This window comes from Neofelis nebulosa, chromosome 7 (genome assembly GCF_028018385.1).
Source record: "Neofelis nebulosa isolate mNeoNeb1 chromosome 7, mNeoNeb1.pri, whole genome shotgun sequence".
NCBI lineage: Eukaryota > Metazoa > Chordata > Mammalia > Carnivora > Felidae > Neofelis > Neofelis nebulosa.
The window spans coordinates 120,826,579-120,839,298 of NC_080788.1; the positions used below are offsets into that span (position 1 = coordinate 120,826,579).

A 12,720-nucleotide genomic window follows, 5' to 3' on the forward strand; every position below is an offset into this window, starting at 1 on the left:
CGAACCCGAAGGAAGATGGCGACCGAGAGTCTCCAAGCAAAGGGTCGCTCTATCTCGCCTTTGTTCTCCTCTCGGTGGCTACTGCGCAGGCGTAGTCGCCCCAGTGCCGTCCCCGCCTTCCCGGTCGCGGGCCCAGCTCGGTAGCGCCGGCGCACTGGCGCGCTCCGTTTACACGCTCCGGGGCCTGTAGGCGCCGCGAGTTCCGGCTGTCGCCGTCGCCGCCGCAGCTCCTGGAGGTCGGTTGCGACGAGTAACGGCGCCGGGACGAGCCCTGCGCCGCCTTCTCCGATATGTACCCGAATTGGGGCCGGTATGGCGGGAGCAGCCACTATCCGCCGCCGCCGGTCCCGCCGCCGCCACCGCCGGTGGCGCTTCCTGAGGCCTCGCCGGGGCCCGGGTATTCGAGCTCGACGACTCCCGCGGCCCCCTCCTCCTCGGGCTTCATGAGCTTCCGCGAACAGCACCTGGCGCAGCTCCAGCAGCTGCAGCAGATGCACCAGAAGCAAATGCAGTGCGTGCTCCAGCCCCATCACCTTCCTCCGCCCCCCCTGCCGCCCCCGCCGGTGATGCCGGGGGGCGGCTACGGGGACTGGCAGCCACCGCCGCCACCGATGCCCCCGCCACCTGGGCCGGCCCTCAGCTATCAGAAGCAGCAGCAGTACAAACACCAGATGCTCCACCACCAACGAGACGGGTCTCCTGGTTTGGTTCCCATGGAGCTGGATTCCCCCCCTGAATCTCCCCCTGTACCGCCGGGGTCATATATGCCCCCGTCTCAATCTTACATGCCCCCACCTCAGCCACCACCCTCGTACTATCCCCCGGCCTCGTCTCAGCCCTACCTGCCTCCCGCTCAGCCGTCCCCTTCTCAGTCCCCACCTTCCCAATCCTACCTGGCGCCCACCCCCTCTTATTCTTCCTCTTCCTCCTCCTCGCAATCCTATTTGAGCCATTCCCAGTCCTATTTGCCCCCTTCTCAGGCATCTCCTTCCCGCCCCTCCCAGGGCCATGCTAAATCCCAGCTATTAGCTCCACCACCACCGTCCGCCCCTTCTGGGAATAAGACAACTGTCCAGCAAGAGCCTTTGGAGAGTGGGGCCAAGAACAAGAGTGCTGAACAGCAGCAAGCTGCCCCTGAGCCAGATCCCTCAACAATGACTCCACAGGTAAGAAAGCATCTGCCTGAACTGCATCTTTCACCTAGAGGGCCCTAAGTGAGCAGGCCTCAGTGCTTTAACCAGTGCTTAGGCTAATTCCAGCACAATGAGTAGCTAATTTACACTCCAAAGGATTCCTTGAGAGTCAGAAGTCCGACATCCCAGCTTTTCAAGTAGCTAAATGTGGATTATTAAAAGAACAGTTCTTGAAGATGTTCCTAAACACCATGGAGTAGTGAGGTGGGTTAAGAGTTACTTCTCAGATGTATTCTTTGGTTTCCTCTGACTGACCTCCTAGATTCTGTTGCTCTCGCAAAGTGCTGTGTTTTAAAATTGTATTTTAAACTCAAATTTCCATTTGGGAGGCAGCATAAAAAAGAAGCTTCCCAAAGGGCTGATACCTGAAGTGCATATGAACCTTATGACCAGTTAGCTTCTTTAAAAAGTTATTTAGGGGGCCACCGATAGCTCTCAGCTACGTGAATTACAAGGTGTTAGCAAATGAAGAATGAAGTCATGTTCTAACAGAAGCATCCTAATTATGCTTATAGATACATATGCAATCCATAGGAAGTCTCTTCACCTTTTACCCTTTTGGGAGTATCTTGGTTATTTAAGGAATGGACCCATACATCCTTTTCTCACATCACTTAAAGTTGTAAGATATAGCCAGTTTGCTGCATTGCACTGTTACCATTCACTCCAGAGTAACTGCTGTGGAATGTGGCCAAGGTGGAAAAAAGTTAGTGATATCTCTTCCTTTATGAGAGAGCTGTTCCTCTAAACTTCTTTAAGTGATTCTTCCTACAGAGCAAAGATATCTAGGATAGCAGTAATAAATGAGTTCCTCCCTTAAGAAAAAAGACAGAACTAAAGTAAATATAGATAGATAACTTGTAGATAAGAGTAGATAACTTGTTATGATAACTTGTTATAGATAAGAGTAGATAGCTTGTTATGATTTCTTGAAGTAGACACTTTTAGCAATTACTCATCCACCTTAGATTCCCTAATGAAAAAGGAGTCTTTTATTTATTTTTTTTTTTAATTTTTTTTTTCAACATTTTTTATTTATTTTTGGGACAGAGAGAGAGACAGAGCATGAACGGGGGAGGGGCAGAGAGAGAGGGAGACACAGAATCGGAAACAGGCTCCAGGCTCCGAGCCGTCAGCCCAGAGCCCGACGCGGGGTTCGAACTCACGGACCGCGAGATCGTGACCTGGCTGAAGTCGGACGCTTAACCGACTGCGCCACCCAGGCGCCCCAAAAAGGAGTCTTTTAATCTACAAGCTGAGATTTACATATAAAAGATTTCCAAAAAATAGGGATATGGTACTCTCATTTTGTGGTGGTTTGGCATTAGAAATTAAGAACATAAGTAAGTTGTTTTAAGTAAGCAAGATGTTGTGCTTGGCACATCATCAGGAGAAAACACTTGTAATGCTGGAGTAAAATAGAAGAAGGGATTCTGTTGGCTTATACCAAATTAGTACCATCCCACCAGGTTATTTCCCTCAGATTCCTCTATAATAGAGACAACATTTCTGTCCCCCGTTCCCAACCCATTCTGAAATTACCAGTGCTTTTGTTGTCAAACACTCTCAGAGGTAGCCGAAGCCAACGTACAACATCTATATCCTCCTGTTTACTAGACAAACGAATTGTTTTTGGAGGGAAAGGAGGAGGAATCAGACCAGTCCTTAATACAAATACCGTGAACACTGGTTTCCTGGTTTTGCTTTTCTGCCTTTGTACCCTTGTTTGTATTGAACTTCTTTCAATGCTTTCAGTATTCATTGCCTCCAATTTTTTGTGGAGATCCGGGGAAAAAAAGTGGAAGATGACTTGAGAAGTGTGGGGGTCAGACCAAGAAGGACCTTGTAAGCTTGTTTAGGCTTCCTTCCCTCTGTCTAGAATTCATCCCAACTTCCTCAACCCTCTCTCCCTGCTTATATAGTTGTATTGCTTTAAAGGTACATCTCAAATGTCAGGTCTCTTTGAAGCCATCCCTGAGCTCACCCACCTGGTTTGGTTCTGTTTTTCAGATTGTAAGTCCCTTGCAGACAGGGACTATCTCACTCATCTTTTAATCTTCTGTAGCACCTAGGACAGTGCTACAAAGTTGTCATGTTCTAGACTTAGGATACTTTGATTTATTAGATTATAAAGGTTTTCTTCATGCCAGTGCCAGTCTCTTACAATGAACCCTTCTGCACATGTATTATTCTTTGCTTCATACTTTACTTTTGGAATATGTCATTGGAAATTTTTATGGTGAAAGATTATAAACATACACAAAAGTAGAGACAATGGCATGGTTCCCCCCTATATACCCATCGTTCAGATTCACCAACTGTCAAGATTTTATCATGTTTACTTCATCTATACTTTATTATTATTGCTGCTGAAATATTTTAAGACAAATCTTAGATCTCATGTTGTTTCATCCCTACATTCTTAGTCATCTTTCATGAAAAAATGGACCTTTTCTTAGGTAAATACATCATAACACCTACTAAAAGTAGCAACAGTTTCTTTGTATCATCTAATACCTGACCCATTTAGATTTCCCCTATTATCTCATCATACTAATGGAATTTAAAATAATTCTCTGATATCATCCATGTTAAAATTCCCCAGTGGACTCAGTCATGTTTTATTGGTTTGTTCAAATCAGGATCCGATATTGACACCGTGAAGCAGGATAATTCTTTGTTGTGGAGGGCAGTCTGTGTGTTGTAGGATGTGTAAGCAGCATCTCTGGCCTCTAACTACTAGATGTTGGTAGCAGCCCCCAGTGGGAAACAGAAATGTTTCCAGACATTACTAAATATCCCTTGGGGGTTAACATCACCCTCAGTTGAGAACTCCTGATCTAGACCAGTCTCTTCTATTCTCTTTTTCTATCCCATGCCATTGAATTTGAGAAATCTATCTCAGTGGTCCTGTAGAATGTCCTGCAGTCTGGATTTGTCTGCTGTCTCATAGTTTTCCAATCATTTGAGTTGTTCCATTCTCTTTCACAGTTCTGGTAAACTCTGAAAACTTAGGTTTAAGTTCACCTTTCTTTTCGCAAGTGTACTTCATAACCAGAGTGGTCCTGTGTGCTTCATTTGCATCCCATCAAGAGACACAATACCTGGTTGTCCCACTATTAGTGGTGCCAAGATTGATCGGGAGGAACAGTCTGGTCCCTCCATTGTAAACCTTCCCATCAGTTTTGCCTCTAATGTTTCATCCATTGATAGTCTCTGCCTGAGTAAATTATTTCTCCATTAAAGATTATAACGTAATTTTTTTTCTGTCATTTCTTCATTTTCTATATGGAATTCTGTAAAGAAAAGCTTTCATAAATTAGGACTATTTAATTAGAAATACGGTTGGTATAGGAAAGACAGGATAAGTGCTTGATATGCTTCCATTTAATTTCTAGTTTTCAGAGTAAAGCATTGATGATTTAATGGAATGTATCTTTTTTGAAGCATTAACTTTTCTGTATGTTTAAAGGACTGGCTAGGTAAAGTGCATACTAGCCTTTACCTCATAAATTGTGACTTTATCCTTTTATTCTCAAAACTTACTTAGGTAAAGCTGTTGACTTTGATTAGAATTTTTAGTCATTTATTTAAAAGTCAGCTATTTATTGAGTAGCAACTATGTACCAAGTACCTTCCTTAGTTTAGTACCAGAGATGAAATGGTGAAGAAAATTTACACAGCACCTGCCCTCATTGACTTGTTCCAATGAGAAGAACAAGCCATTTAATAGGTAATTATGAGCAGTACAAGGTGCTGTGGAATTGTAAAATATGCCTAAAATATCACTAGACTGTTTGATGAGGAGTGGCAGAAGGTGAGGTTTTTTTGCTTTTTTGTTTTAAGCTCACCATTGTATTTACAGTGCCCTGCTCAGGGTCTAGCACATAGTAGGTGAAGAACAAATATTTTTGTAAATGATTGGATATAGCTAAGAGCTATAACCGAGTTGAAGAAGTTTCCCTTTTTAAGTGATATTTAAGTGAAACCTGAAGAATGAGTGGGAATTAACCAGATAGCATTTAAAGTTAGGCTTACTGAAAGCTCAGGGTGTGAATGGTAGACACAAACCAGATCAGGGTGGGCCTATGAGGACTTTTGGGAAGTAGGATGACACTGAAGGATTTTATACAGTCAAATGTGACAGATTGGCATTTTTGAAAACTCACTGTGCTTTCAGTGTGGAGAGTGGAATTGAAAAGATCAAGGGTGATTTAGAGAGAGCACTTAGAATAATCCAGGCAAGAGATAATAGTGGCTTGGACTTGGATGGTAAATAGTGGAGATAGAGACAAGTGGAAAGACTGGAGAAGTATTTGTATACTATAATCTAATTGGAGATTGAGTAATAGTGGAAAGGGAGGTGGCAAGGATGATTCCTGAGTTTCTGGAATAGACTGCTAGGTACATGGTAGTCCCATTTACTAATAAAATAGGAAAACCTAGAAGAGGGGGAAGAGCAGGTCTGGGGAGGAGGGGAGAGCATGAGTTTGGTTTTAAACCTACTAAGTTTGAGGTCCTTGAGACACATGATTCCAAATGGAGATGTCCAGTTGGAAGTTAGATACAGGTCTAGAGTCTAGAATCGAGACCTTGGAGACATGATAGACTTGTGAGTCATCAGCATAAAAATGGTATTTGGGGCACAGAAATAGCATCATTCAGACATGTCCTCAGTGACTCCAAAAGAAGGGTGTTTTTTAGCTCTATTGTAGAAAGGAATAAAACCTGTCTGGCCTTCCTAATGAAGCCAAAGCCAAACTAGTGGTCAGTTCTTCTGATTGTTCCATCGTATCAGACAACTCCATCTCACATGGGATGTTAGTTCCTCCTGAGGTCTCCTAAGGAGTGTGTATAGAGTAAGGATAGAGTTTAAAGGATATTGAGCCTAGCCCCGCAGAGTCTCAGTATCTAGGGGAACCAACAGAAGAAAGACCAAGTGGATAGATGGAAAGTCAGGACAGTGCAGTCCCACAGAAGTGCAAAGAAGGCTGTTTCTAGGAGGAAGGAGTGGTCAGCTGTGTCACTACCACTGAGAGGTCAAGCAAGATAAAGACTGTGAGTTATCTTTTGCATTTACTGACATGTAGATTATTGTTGACCTTGGCAGGAGCAGTTTCATAGTGACTGAAGCCATATTGCATTGATTTGAGGAGTGATGGAAGGTGAGGAAATGGGGATGGTGAGTATAGACAACTCTTTCAAGAAGTTTGACTGAAGGAGAGAGAGAGAGAGAGAATGAGGGCAGGAGCTCGAGGAAGAGGTGAAGTAAAGGAGCATTATTTTTTAATTTTTAATTTTTTTAGATGGGACTAAGATTCCTGGAGTAGAATGTGCACTTCAAGAATACTGAAAATAAACACTTTAAATAAATCTAAAAGACGGAAAACCAATTCATTATTTTACCAGATTTCTCCCCACCCCTTGCTTTAGGATGTAAGACATAGGACTTTTAGTGTTACAGGCATTTATAATAACCTGGATAGGAAAGGCAACCTTCTAAAATTAATCTCTAAAACATCTCTCTCTCTCTCTTTCTCTCCCCCTTTCTCTCTCCCTCTCTGTGTCTCTCCTTCCCCTCCCCATCTCACACACTCTCTTGCTTTATACTCCCCTGCTTGGAAAATCATTTAGCACATAGTTCATTACTGTACCAGCAAGTGGTCAGTAAGTGTTGAATAAATTAGCATCTTTTTTGGTAATGATATTTGTGACAAATAGTTCTTACATCCTTTTTAATTGTCTTCGTTCAGTCTCTTCTTGAATGTGACATGTGCAATGATTTTCCTCTACCTATGAACTAACATCCCATGTGAGATGGAGTTGTCTGATACGATGGAACAACCAGAAGAACTGACCACTAGTTTGGCTTTGGCTTCATTAGGAAATCCAGACAGGTTTCATTCCTTTCTACAATAGAGCTAAAAACACCCTTCTTTTGGAGTCACTGAGGACATGTCTGAATGATGCTCATTTGTAGAGCTTTAAAAATGTGCCAAAGCCTAGTCCTAAGATTGAATTAGATCTGGCTTCTGCTTATTGTGTTCATATGAAGTAGAAATTGAAATTGACCTACAATGCATGCTATCAGTACATCAACAACTACTCAAGGTCCAACAAGGTTCTTTTTTCTTTTTTTTTTTTTTAGGTTTATTTATATTGAGAGAGACCGTGAGTGGGGTAGGGGCAGTGAGAGAGAGAGAGAGAGAGAGAGAGAGAATGAATATCCCAAGCAGGCTCCATACTGACAGCACAGAGCCCAGAGTGGGGCTTGATCTTGCAAACTGAGATCATAACCAGAGCCAAAATCAAGAGTCAGATGCTTAAGTGACTGAACCACCAAGGTGCCCCTCCAACAAGGTTCTTCACCCTAGACTAGGTCTAGGAAACATTGATAATAAGATGGGTATAAATTGATTTGGAATCTAGATCTTGTACAGTCTGTAGCTGTTGGCTTCTAGTTTATGTGAGGTGGTTTGCGTCTTTGTATCTTTTAGCGATGCTTTCAAAGCAACTAAAAACTAAAGGAAACTTTTAACTTCTGCTTGAAAGAGACTGAGTTTATTAATATTTTTAAGCTGAAAGATAAGACTGTTGCTGTTTTCATCGAATAGTGGAAGAAAGTTGAAAATGTTTTAATGGTACATTATTGTCACCTGCATGGTCAGTGTCCTGTTTTTTTGTTTTGTTTTTATGTTTAATAGGAAGAGTAATTATATCCCTGGAGCTGATGATTATGTGCATGGTAATTAAAAACAGAAAGGCCCAATCATGACCCAGACTGCAAGATGTAGTTAGTGAGATGGAATTTATTCTTCCCAATGGTTTGAAGCAAGGTTCAGGTCATAGAAAGGAGTGGCCTAGAAGGGAAGTCTTCATTTGATCAATAACCATTTATTGACATTCTCCTGTGCTCCCGCAGTATGTGTAAGCACCAGATAGGATATAAGAAAAACATGAGACAGCTCTCTCCCAAGAAAATTCTATTCTGTGAGTGAAAAAACAGATAACATTATGTTTAGTGAGAAAAGAGTATATATTATGTATATATTTTATGCATCTTGTTTGCATGTGGGAAATTAAAGAGGATGTACAATAAAATATTAACAATGTAGGAAATCCTGGTTATCCAAAGATGATGAATTCCCCTGAATCTAAGGAAAATGAATCCATTTAACACAGGAACCAAAAGTTTATGGTAAAAAGTAAAAAATTTGACTTGGAACACAATCTTAAAAAACAAAGCCCAAAATCATAAGAAATAGCTGAGTCTTTTTTTTTTTTTTAATTGTTTATTTATTTTGAGAGAGAGGGAGAGAGAAAGTGTGAGCAGGGGAGGGGCAGAGAAAGGGAGAGAGAGAATCCCAAGCAGGCTCCACTCTCAGTGCAGAGCCTGATGCAGGGCTCAATCTCACGAACTGAGATCAAGAGTCAGACACCCAAATGACTGAGCCACCCAGGCACCCTAGGAATAGCTGAGTCTTAGAATGAACAAAGACTGGTGTTGATTTGGTTTCTGTACTATAATTTTTGTGACAAAGTCGTATGGCAATATTATATATTATCTTGTATTTTGGTTTTGGATATGTTGAAAATAATGTAGGGGTTTATCAATTTTCCCAGGAGCTGTTTTCAACCTTTAATATTCATGTCCTTCTCTTTTGCAGTTCTTATTCTAAAAAATGTTTTGGTTGTAATTGACAGGACTTAGGCTAGATCCTCAACTATCAGTAATGAGTTCCAAAGTTCTCCAACATCACTTTTGTAAAATCCTGCACCTTTATAATTATAGTAGAAAGACATGCTGTTGTTAATTCTGGAAGTATAAAGGGTATTACATTAGTGAATATTTTAGTGTTATGACAACTTTTTTCCTTATGCAACCTTGTAACCATAGGGAGTTATATAATGAATACTGGGAAAATGAAGATCCTGTAGTTTTGTCTGCGTGGTGAGATTTTTTATTGATTTTAATTCATCAGTTACTGCTTATTTGTACAGTTGATTCTCCTTATTTGTGTTGCCAGGAACACTGGCAAAAAAGTGACCAGGAACATTGAATTAATGAATACTAAACCACTGCTCCCAGGGGAAATACAGGGTTAGGTTCCTATGAGCTTTTGGTCTCATGTTCACCAACCAGTTAATACATAACCTTGTTTTATATGTGTTCCTGTTTAATGACACCTTATTTAATGTATATTGTTGATTAACATTGAACTCACAGCCAATAGCACTATAACACATGGGTGTGAATGAAGTTAGTATCTACAACAGATTTTCTGTATTAAACACATCAGTCACAGCTTTCTTGCACTTAGGAACACTAGACAGCACACCACACTATACTTGGGGCCACTTTAAACAGCAAAATCACCGGGGCGCCTGGGTGGCGCAGTCGGTTAAGCGTCCGACTTCAGCCAGGTCACGATCTCGCGGTCCGTGAGTTCGAGCCCCGCGTCAGGCTCTGGGCTGATGGCTCGGAGCCTGGAGCCTGTTTCCGATTCTGTGTCTCCCTCTCTCTCTGCCCCTCCCCCGTTCGTGCTCTGTCTCTGTCTGTCCCAAAAATAAATAAAAAACGTTGAAAAAAAAATTAAAAAAAAAAAAAACAGCAAAATCACCAACAAAAAGCACAGAAATCTGAAAAATGTGGTCCTCAATAGACCATGAAAAGGACACTTATTTACAGTATGAGAGCCAAACAAAAAGGCAGAGCATGGCCTTGTTCTGTCACAGCAGGAAATGTGCAAGGCAGGCAACTCAGATTTTTCACTGCTCTGCCACGCATGTCCACAAATGACAGCCAAAGATTCCTGAGTATTGATTTTGGAGTTAGAAATAAATTTTAGCAAGTGGGCAAATTTGCAAATATGGAAGCCATGAATAATGAGGATCAGTTGTATTTTCTAATTATTTCTGCATTAAACTTGTTTTTGTTGTAACTTTTTTAAAGTGGAAGCATAAAACAAGCTTCCAGAAAATTGAATTATTGGAAGTATAATTTGGAAGACAAAGCTGAGACTTTTAAAATAAATAGCATTCTAAAACACAGTAAATTCTCATTTATGTGTATATAACTGGGATATAACAGGTGTGTAAAAGAGAGAAGAGCACTGGAGAGAGAGAAGGCAGAGAAGAGACAGAACTACTTGGTTATATTCATTAACTACAAGACTCCTTGATAAATCCACACCAAGTAATGGCAGATTAAAAACAAGCAGCTGTGAATATTGAAAGCATTTATCAAAAAGACTGCTCTCACTTCCAAAAGCGTATGTGTTAAGAGAGTAGAGAAGTATGTTGAATTAATATATTTGCTTAACTTAAATGTGTAAATTTAGAGGAGGAATGGAAAGATCTCGTGTACTTATGTGCCTTTCTCAGTCCAGCTTTGCCTTTTCTTACATATAGACCTGTGAACACAGATACCAACGCAGGTCTCTGTCAACACCGAGTTTCAGATATGTAGGATTGTTAATTACAATTCTTAAAAATGGCTTCTGTTGTAGGAACAGCAGCAGTATTGGTATCGACAGCACCTGCTTAGTTTGCAGCAGAGGACAAAAGTACATTTGCCAGGACACAAAAAAGGTCCTGTCCTAGCAAAGGATGCCCCCGAGCCAGTAAAAGAAGAAGTTACAGTACCCGCCACCAGTCAAGTACCAGAACCCCCTTCATCTGAGGAGCCCCCGTTACCACCTCCTAATGAGGAGGTACCACCTCCTCTCCCACCTGAGGAACCCCAGGTAACCCTATAATTAATTACTTGGTGTTTACTAAACTATTCAGCTTTTTTTCCTGATTCATTTATATATACCTTTGTCAAAACGGATATATGTTTTTATGTATGTTTTTTTTTAAGTACATGTAGAATTCTGTTACGGAATAATCAGATGAATGCCTGATCAAGTTTAGAAAAGGCATTTTTTTCATGGTTTCAGTGAATAAAGAATTAGACACTCTTCTGAACTGAGAGTCTCTAAGGACTAACGGGCTACCAGGGTGTTTTCATACTGGCAGCACAGGGCAGTATTTAAGAGCTTCAGCTTCTGTTCTCAGACTGCCCAGGCTGTAGTCGAGGCACTGCCACTTGCTGGTGGTGACCCTGCACAAGTTAGTTAACTGTTCTGTGCTGTAATTTCCTCATCTGCAAAATGGGTGGTAGCTATCTTACAGAGCTGTTGAAGCGTGAAATGTGATAATCCTTGTCACTTAACATATTAACTGACACATGGAAAGTTCTCACTTTGATCCAAAGGTACCTTTTCTCCCAGAGGCCATGTGGAAACTTTATTGAGCCATAATGAGTACATTGTCGTCTATTGGTGAAAAGTGGCTAACGTGAAAAAGGTTTCTCCTAGAGGGCAAAGGACATAGCTGTAAATTGGCTTTTTGGCGGAAATGATCGTCCTACTTAGGGACAGCGGGATGGATTATTATTCCAATGAAGACTGTGGAATTTATAAACTCCTTTGTATTAGTATTTGTAACCCGTAGTCTAAATAGAGCCAGGTCTTTTATCTAAACATAAAATAGCTTTTCTCAGTCAGCCAGGGTTGTAGGGGTTCTGGACTTTATAGTATACTACTTTGTAAAATATTCAGGTTTCTTGTTAGTTTGGTTGCTGCTTTGTTACTTACATAAGAATATATTCTCTCTCAACTGTAGTCTGAAGACCCGGAAGAAGATGCCCGGTTGAAACAGTTGCAGGCCGCGGCAGCACACTGGCAGCAGCACCAACAACATCGAGTCGGCTTCCAGTATCAGGGAATAATGCAGAAGCACACTCAGTTACAGCAGATCCTGCAACAGTACCAGCAGATTATACAGCAGCCGCCGCACATGCAGGCAAGTGCTTCCTCTGCTGCACGTGGGAAGTTGCCCCAAGTCATTTAAAGGAGTTGTTATTCCTGAGAGAGATTTAAGTATGAAGAAGGAAGGATGTTAAATACTGACAAATAGATGTTTCCAAGGAGGGCCCAGGTAGTTAGCTATCTGTCACATCACCAGGGATTTGGGGAGTATGGTTTTATGGAAATGCTCTTGGGGTGAGGCAGGTATAGTGGAGTCTTCTGGTCATGTCAGCCCAGGTGGCTGTTAGAGCACTGTTGCTGAGGATCTTAAGAGCCAGAGATTCTTACCAGGTAGCTTCAGGTTGCCTACAAATCACCACAGTGACAGACAAGCCAAAATCCATCAGAAAGGTCAAAGCAACCACCATAAAAACCTAAGGAAATACACCATAAAAGATACTTGTTTTTCTTGTATCTTGAAGATACAAACTTGTGTCTGTGTGTCTATAATAATGGATCATTTCTCAAGTTCTTAAAATGATCCACGGTAATATTAAAAACCTGAAAAGTAATTATTGCTGAGATAGGTATTTGCTTTGGTGTTTAGTTGGTTTCTCCATCTCGGTGATAACTTACAGAAACGAGTCAAAGGAAGAAAGATCGTCACTGAAGAGATGTAACAAGCTTATCCTTAGTGTCCCAAAGTCTCTAGGGTTTTAATTTCCTAAGACTTC

The 12,720-nt window shown here is 41.4% G+C and overlaps 1 protein-coding gene across 4 annotated transcripts in view; it reads left to right on the forward strand.

Annotated features, from left to right (window-relative positions):
* The first annotated feature begins 118 nt into the window (after positions 1-118).
* YLPM1 (YLP motif containing 1) overlaps positions 119-12,720 on the forward strand; it is a 76,148-nt gene continuing 63,546 nt past the window's right edge. For 2 of the 4 annotated variants that reach the window (XR_009264617.1, XM_058739689.1), the window contains exons 1-3: positions 119-1,166; positions 10,703-10,939; positions 11,862-12,041. Coding sequence is in view for 3 of the 4 variants with exons in the window: in XM_058739689.1 (XP_058595672.1) it covers positions 291-1,166; positions 10,703-10,939; positions 11,862-12,041 (1,293 nt within the window). In the remaining variant the exon portion in view is untranslated. The remainder of the gene's footprint in view (positions 1,167-10,702; positions 10,940-11,861; positions 12,042-12,720) is intronic. The other 2 variants (XM_058739687.1, XM_058739690.1) reach the window with 2 other exon arrangements.